We start from the raw sequence: 8,574 nt of genomic DNA, 5'->3' as shown, positions 1-8,574 counted from the left end.
GTCAATATGCTGTTGTTGTTGCTGGAAATGGTAATACAAAGGTTTGTAATGTATTATTGTGCACGACATAACAAGCATAATGAGTTGCAAAGGAAGCAGGAGCACTTTAGAATAACAGATATGCAGCACTTTATTACAAACAGTATAGTGTCTGCACTGTATATCCATCATCCTAACAGGCTCCTGCTTCCTGAAGTTATATTGTTGTTTGTTTATTAGAGAGTCATGTGCAGTACAGCAAATTTGAGCATCAAAGCTACACAATATAACATTACAGTTTATTTGCAATAATGAAGGTAAAACATGACAGTAAGCTACCTACATTTAAAGAATAGATTCACATTTGTTCAAGTCCTACAACGATACTCACCATACATACACTTTAAGAGTTATTAGTTGCTGTAATATTTCTTCCTCTCGCTATTGCCTGCTCCCTTCCTCGTGCAATTTCAGTGTAAGTGATGGAGGACAAAATCCAGAGTCCTCCTTCTGTGCCAGAAAATGTTCCAAGGTTCAGCTCAAGCTAAATTGCTTCAGCAGTCTGAATCAGACAAAAGAAGTGGTTATCTTCAAAAGTTATAGTCTTTTTTAGTACAAAATGTTTCCTTCTTTTATAATCCCCTGCCACAGCTCAGCAGGGGAAACACTGTTTTTCGTACAAAAAAGGCTCTGTAAAATGCTCACATGCAGTGGCAAACTCAGGCTGTCTGAGGGGTAGGGACGAAAAAAATAAAAAGGGCACCAACTGCACAGGATGGAGCACTGGCGGGCAGAGAGTTTTCTAGTACGGCAGCCTACTGTATATGGCCCTACATCATGTTTTCTCAATTTTAACGCCACCCTAGAGGACACTTTTGCTGCAGTTTGTTCGAACATGGGTGCACCAAGGGGGGGCTGTTGCCTCCCCTGCCACTGCCCACATTATTTGACCAATACAGACTGCTGAGGCCTCATACTTCAGCTGAAATTCAGCATTTTTGCATGAAAAGAGGACAATGGGCTTTGTCTTCCATTTCTTGCACTAGAGACGCGTAAGGAAGGGGCCTCTTCATTGGCAGTATGTAGGCTGCAGGATTGCAGCAACTGATAACTCTTTCAGTGTACATATAGCATGTGAATAATGTTTTGAAATATACTAAATAATGTGGCCATGTCCTTTAAAGCTAATGTATTGAATTGCCTTTGGAAAAAATGATGACAAATCACAGGACAAAGTGAAAGTTAAGAGAAACACTCGTTTGCATTAGTGCACACCTGTTATGGTGACCAGATCCCAACAAATCAAATGTGGGATAAAGAGTATGTTTGTGTGGAACAATGTGGGACACGTCACCAAGGCTGAGAGGTAGTCTACATTTTTTATATAATGTCTATTTAACTTAAATAATAAACATTTCTATTCTGCCCCTGATCTTGTAATATGTCTATGCTTTGCCCGAATGCATCCATAGTTCAGTACATCTCTTTTTGAGCCACACGTTTCTTGTGAGACTCACATGAACTGTGTCGCTTCATGTTGTATTCCCCCCTGTGTAAATCATAACTGGCAAATTTCACAAAAAACTCTAAGAATCGCCTTCCACCATAATATAAATACTTATAAGTAGGTAAAGTAAAGTATTTGTTGTAGCTGCTTTTCCTTTTCTTTGTGGTAGTTTCCATCATATTTCGCCTATATCTGCATAGTTTGTGATTTTGCGGTGACTCCCAATTTTCTCCGTTGGGCATGGCGTAGCAAAGACGGTGAAATGTTAACCTGCACTCGACCCACGTGTGCGCAGTTTGACAGCAAACACAGCCCCGTGATTACAGCCCTCCCTGCTTTCTTCACAGCTATTGGATAAAAGCCAGATTCTAGAAAAGCGTCTGTCCTGCAGTGGTTTGACTTTTGAAAACCAGAGCCGATGAAAATGTGGGACATCGTCTCAACATGTGGGACGTGAGACAAGGGATAAAAATGCTGCGCAGCTCCTTGTAAAGTGGGACACCTAGTCACCCTAACACCTGTTAGTGTGTTCCTGGGGAAATCCACAGTATGATTCATTCTGTTTCCAGAAAGTAGGAGTAGATTTAATACATTCCATTTGACAACGTTTTGTAGTTTTGAGTCTGGCTACTGAAGACTTGAGAAATGCTTTGAAAATGATAGATATGCTGTGACCAAAGCCCTACTTTCACCTTATAATATTAGCTAAACTGAACTGTCACACAGATATCATGCCACAAACACATTTACTAACCTCCTTCTTCTGCATTTTCATTACAGAGCCAGTATTGGTGAAACACACTTGGCCTCTCTGGAGTGGACGCAGAAAAAAAAGTGATGGATGAGGGGAGGTAAGGTTAGAAAGCCCCTTTTAGAATATTTTACCGTTAGACTCATCGGCAAATATTATCAAGCATTTCCTCTTTCCAACCTTCCTCTTTCCCTATCTCAGATATGCATTCGTGCTCATAGGAAAATACTCTGCATTCACAGCTGGTGTAAATGTTTATTCAACACGTTAACAGATCGGCCGCAGGCTTCCGTCACAGATCCTTCTCATAAACATAAAAAAAAATAGAGGCTTGGATATCACACTCACACAGGGGTGTTCTGGGTAAATGACTGCATCTCATAACCACACTGCTCATACCACAGTGTGGTACAGAGTTCACGACGTGCAAATCAGACTCGGCTCACTTCCTAACTTCAAGTTTTTTTAATATTTAGCAGTGAAACGGTAGAAGTACCTCACTGAGTCAAAATGAAGGTGATCAGCCTAACACTACGTCAAAGGGAGTTTACACTGAGGGAAAAGCTGTTCAAAAGTACTGAAAATATCCCCATTATGATTTATATTTACACTGGTTAAACTACGAAACGATTTGAAAGTAAAATGGGGAAATCGAGGTTTAGGTATGTGACATGTCACTGTCTGCCCACGGAGTTTCAATTTCCCTTAAATACAGCACTTACAGTATACTGTAATAGAAAACTATTTTCTTTCTCTCTCAGGAGTATGTCTGGTCCATCACAGTCTGGTGTTTTTTCCCCACCCCTGAAGCGTACTTCCTCTGCACACGTGTGCAGAACTAAACCTCCCTCTTCATACGTGTCTTCCCCTATTTGTACTTCGTCTCATCCCTTCCCCACACTCCTTGCTGTCATTTCAGCTGAGGCAAGCACAGCAAGTCATCAGACAGTAAACACAGAGAGAAACCACTCTGTAGTGTCAAGGCTGGTCATTATCTACTGTAGTAGTCATTTGATAGCACCATGTGGGACTGTAGTGGCTTGGCTGCATGTCAGCAGCTCTGAAGAGTCTCTTCTGAAGCTCGTCCTGGACTGAACTCCGCCAAAGTAGAAGCAGCTCTGGAATGTGTCTAAAACTCTTCACCCACTGGACAGGTTTGACTTGCAAATCAAGAAACACATCACAACAGCAAAAACAGCAGGTGAGATCATCATTGATTACAGTTCTAGATTTATGCTGGACTTACAAAACACAGCGAAAAGGTTAAAAATGTGAGGTATTGTATGTTTTGCAAGCAGGGTGTTTAAGGTATTAATTTAGTTTGAAGCCTCACTTTCTTTTTTCTAGTTTTTATTTTTGTCCCCCGTGGACTGTTGTCATGGGAGAGACGGCGTACTCGAGGCTGTGTGAGTCAGCGTGGCAAAAATAATTAGGCTGGAAATGTTGGTTCTCTGCAGGGTTGAATGTTTTCTGCGGCTCTCCCAGCGGTGGTCACCTCGCCAGGCTGGAGAGTGCAGTATAGAGAACTGCTTGACAAGGAGAAATAGTGGGAATTAACAGCAATATACTGCACAGGTGGACCGTGATTCCTTCGAAAAACAGCTTTGGTATTAGGGAGTCAAGGCTATAAAACATAAATCATATTTTTCCATTTTGCTTGGAGAAGTAGATTTGGCACGCGGCACATTCCCCCTCGTGAGAGAAGAGGCTGAAGTTTTGCTCCTTTAAAGCCTCACTGGTGACAAGGCTGTGTAATAACAACCAGGCGTAGGTCACTTTCTAATATTAACAAACACATAGTTGGCTCAGATGGATGAAAGGAGAAACTGAAGCTTGGACCAGCTGTGTAAAGGAGGCATGTACTAGGACATGTCATAGAATAAAACAGATAAAACGCTTTATATGAAAACCTGTAGGTTAGAGGAAAAAGAAAAGAACCCATATTGATTGTAAAAAAGGAACAAACTTTGCAGTTTCAGGCCCATTGTTAGTGAGAGGGGAATATTTGTGGTTAGCAGCCAGACTAATGATGAAACAGAAGCCCACAAAATGTCTTTAAAAAAGGTATCAGTTTTATGAGAAAAATTTCCCTCCACTTCAGTCAGTCTAGTTTCACAACCCACATTATTTAAAATATGCATGAATAATCCATTACATCAAAACCATTTCCACATGCACACAAACAAACCCCCCCCCCCCACACACACACACGCACAGCCACACATTACCGTTCACGAAAGATGGTCTGACTCCAAATGGCTTCTCCATTATTGAGTTTGGATGGGACAGCCTATCTCTGCCCAGACGTTAATGGCATTAGATGCTTCCTGAACACACCAGGGCCAGGCCTGAGTGATACAACAGAAGGTATAGACAGGAAATAAATATCAAAGAATGCCACTGTGATACTGAACAATAGGCACAGAGATACAGAGCACAGGTTTCATTTCCGAATGCTGAAATCTCAATGAGAGACCGGAAATTGACAGATAAAATCTACACTTAAAATCTTCGAAAAAAAATATCGAGGGCTGTTTTACATAAAAAATAGCAACCACATGTTGTCTTTGTAGGAAATGATTCAAGGTATCCACATTAAGGAGAGACTGGTGAGTTTCTTATTACTCATTTTCTGATGACATTTAGCTGTGCGGCCAGTCGTTTTTTTGGCCTTTCAGCACCACATCATTTTCAACAGGAAGCAACACAGACTGATATCTAGGATGTGTCTGCCTAACAGACGGGAATCACACCCACAGCTCTGGGATGAACTGGGTCTGACCGTCGTGCATCCACAGTGTAAATCAAGGAAGGAATTCATTGATAATTCGTATAGGTCTTTAAGTTCACATTACTTATTCAAGCCAGAGTAAACATTTAACTGCCTCTTGTCTGGGAGAAACCCAGCTCTGCGGATGTTACATCAGACATTAAACTGGACCGTCAGTTAGACAAGATAAATTAGCAATAACTGGTTGAGACTGTGGGTTATTTTGTCCTCTGAAATTTTATTAAGCACCAATTGAAGTAAAATGCAAATGCTCACTTTGCGAGTTCAGTCTGTGCTGCCCCTGCCTGCCACTCAGATTTAGACCATGCAGGGAAATAAGTGCAACAATTATAGACAGTTTAACATAAAAGCAAGCATTAAACCTGCTGTAGTCAGAAAGTTTTTGGCATCATTGGGCAAAAATTCCTTTAATAACCTTTCAGCATATTATGATTCAAGTGTTCTGAGAGAAAACTAGACTTCTGCACCTCCTCATGACTCTGTTCTTAGGTTTTAAAAAATATAGGCAGGAGACTTGGGCCAATCACAGGTCATTTCAGAGAGAGAGCGTTCCTATTGGCTGTTCATTCAACGGAGGCAGCTGTCAATCACTCGCGAACTCCGATCAAATGTTCAAACTAGGCAGCGCTGATCAAAAATGAATCAATATTCTGTTACTGTAATGCCTATTTCTCCCTTCAAATGTTTTCAGAAACATCTTGTAGTGTACTGTTTAGCTGTAAAATGAGAAAGTTTGCTCCGGCTGGTGGGCGGTGCTCGGTATTTCTTCAACTTATCTCAACACGGCTGCCGGGTGACAAACTTTGTGAATGTGAAATAGGCATTACAGTAACAGAATATTGGTTCATATTTGATCAGCGCTGCCAAGTTTGACCGTTTGATCAGAGTTCACGAGTGATTGGCAGCTGCTCAGAGACGGCAGGCTCCAGTTCGGCTCCGATTGGTTGTTTTCCTACGGTCTGTGAAATCTTGCAGATATCATTTGGAGCACCAGAGAACGCAGAGCACATCATTTTTTTCAGATTACCTGTCTCAAGCACTACTGTCAGGATATAGTGACTGTTTTATAAAATAACTTTTTTTAATCGTATTTGCTCCATTTCTACCTACTGCTGCTTTAATACAAAAGGATGTGATCGCTAAGGTGGGATTGGGAGCAGAGGTTTCAATTCATCTGATAGAAAGGATTAGTTCCCAGTTAGTTCTCAGTTTCCGTTAAAAAAATATTACAAGAAATGCATGACATGTTTTCTCTATGCAGCAGTTGAAGCAATAAGGAGGGGATTTGGCAATCTCAGTTTCTATTTGTACCGTGGGTGCAAACTGTTATCGTCAGGGAGCATGACTAAGCTTGTATCTCCCCTAGAGGGGGAACTTCAACTCTCTGCCCAAGCACCATATCCAAACTACCTCATATTCAGAAACATCAGAGGACAACCAAATGATTTCATCTCTTTAGCTCCTTGAACCACGAAATAGGATGGAGGATACAAAATGTCCAAGCTGTACTCTGAATTTTATGGTATCGTAGGGATCCATGTTGCCTGTGCTACTTTTACTCAGACAAACTCTTTTTTTTTTTTTTACAGGTGAATTTCTAACCAGGAAAGTGAAAGAAAACAACAGGAACAATGAACTTCACAGAAATACCACCGCAAACGACGACCGCAAACTCAACTCTATGTGTTGATATTGGGAAGAGCGCCATCAGTGACGTCCTGATGTCTATTTACATCCTGGCTTTTATCTTTGGTTTGATCTTCAATGTGCTGACCCTTGGCCCCATTTGGCAACAAGTGCGGCGGCAAAACGTTCTGGGCATCTTCCTACTCAACCTGTCCATCTCCGACCTGCTTTTCCTCTTCACTATGCCCCTGTGGATCAATTATTACCGGGAGGATCACCCACTGGAAGCTGGGTGTTTTTTCCTGCAATGTAGCTGGCTTCTTCTACTACTCCAACATGTACATCAGCATCTACCTGCTCTGCTGTATCTCCGTGGACCGCTGCATGGTGGTCACCTACCCGCTCCGCTCCAAGACCCACCGTACATCACGCTACGCCTGGGCACAGTGTGCCACTGTTTATGTGGTGGTGGTAGCGCTGCACATCATGGTGCTGGTCAATGACAATCTGGCTGACGCCCACGATGAGGTGAACAACAATGACCGTTGTTATGAGACTTACCCCATGCAGCCGCCTGTGGCCTTGTTCAACCTGGTCCGAGTGGGCATCAGCTTCCTGCTGCCTCTGCTGGTTTTGGCGGTGAGCTACTGGAAGGTGCTGGCCACTGTGGGCCAGAGTCCCGGCCTGACTGTCCAGGCTAAGAGGAAGGTCCGCCTGCTGTCCTTTGGGGTGATTGGCATCTTCTCATTTTGCTTCGCTCCATATCACATCCTCCTGCTCATACGCTCGCTAGTCTTCTACAACAGTGATAACGTACTAGCTCAAGGAAGTTACTGCCAGTTTGAACAAAAAATGCACTTTCCATTCTCATGCATGCTGGCACTGTCCAGTCTGAACTGCGTGGTGGACCCTGTGCTGTATGTGTTGGTCAGTAACGGAGTCCAGGAGGAGGTGAAACTGTGCTGGAGAAGGCGTAGAAGGACACAGACAGGGGAGTGTGCTCTAACTGCATACGAAAGAGGAAAGACTAATACTAACTTAATATGAAAAGTAAAATATATCAGGGTGGATAAATGCACCTGTGCATTTGTATGCATAATGTGTGTGTGCATGACCATAGATATAGGTGATTATGCATAATACTATGGCTGTTTAAACCCATATCTTCATTTTCAGAGTTGTAAGTAGCAGGAATATTTACATCCCATAATCAACCCTTGGTGCACAGACAATCAGACATCCTTTGAGAGAACCACATTGGTGCTTTTTCTGTTTTTTTCCTCCTGCACATGTTGACTAATATGCATCTCAGAGCTCTGTAATTAGATTGTATTCCCAGGTTCTGCTCTCCCAAGAGTTCTTCAGCGGCAGCCACTTCTGGTTTGTGGCTGGATGCTGCTGGAGTTGAAGAGCACTTATGTTTTCCTTCCAACCTTATACAAGGATGTTGTGATTGTGATTATGTGACCCCTGGTATAGCTAGAAGTGCATTAAGTCTAAAGCATGCCAAAAAATCAAACATGTATTAGCATGACCGTGTGCCTGCTTTATCGTCTAACCCTCAGTGGAACATGTTGAATGTAAAATCCAAATAAACCAGTGGTTTGAACAGGTGCTCGGCCTTTAGGTTCTTTATGTAGAAAACGTGTGATGATCAATTTGCAGTTGGCATTTTATATATTTCCACAGGGAGGGAAGGCTGTAGGAAATGATAAGTCCATTCAAGTGGGCTTCACACGTAATAAATACAGCACAGCTGTGTGCTGGACAGGGGTCAAGAGGGCGAAGGCTGCAATCAGGAGACCTGTGTGTGTATGTGTGTGCGTGTGTGAGAGTCTTATATTCACCACAATGTCTGAAAAGGTAAAGACCACAGGTGGAGAAAGAAAGAAAGAAAGAAAGAAAGAAAGAAAGAAAGGA

The 8,574-nt window shown here is 42.4% G+C and overlaps 1 protein-coding gene across 1 annotated transcript; it reads left to right on the top strand.

The window, feature by feature from the left end:
• Positions 1–2,627: 2,627 nt before the first annotated feature.
• On the top strand, positions 2,628–8,265 carry gpr184 (G protein-coupled receptor 184). Its single transcript, XM_074642104.1, is given in 3 exon segments — positions 2,628–3,438; positions 6,618–6,932; positions 6,934–8,265. Coding segments are annotated over 2 exon segments (1,041 nt in total). The 5' UTR covers positions 2,628–3,438; positions 6,618–6,659; the 3' UTR covers positions 7,702–8,265.
• Positions 8,266–8,574: the final 309 nt, after the last annotated feature.

Source organism: Sebastes fasciatus, chromosome 7 (assembly GCF_043250625.1).
Source record: "Sebastes fasciatus isolate fSebFas1 chromosome 7, fSebFas1.pri, whole genome shotgun sequence".
NCBI lineage: Eukaryota > Metazoa > Chordata > Actinopteri > Perciformes > Sebastidae > Sebastes > Sebastes fasciatus.
This window is presented reverse-complemented; position numbering and strand designations above follow the sequence as displayed.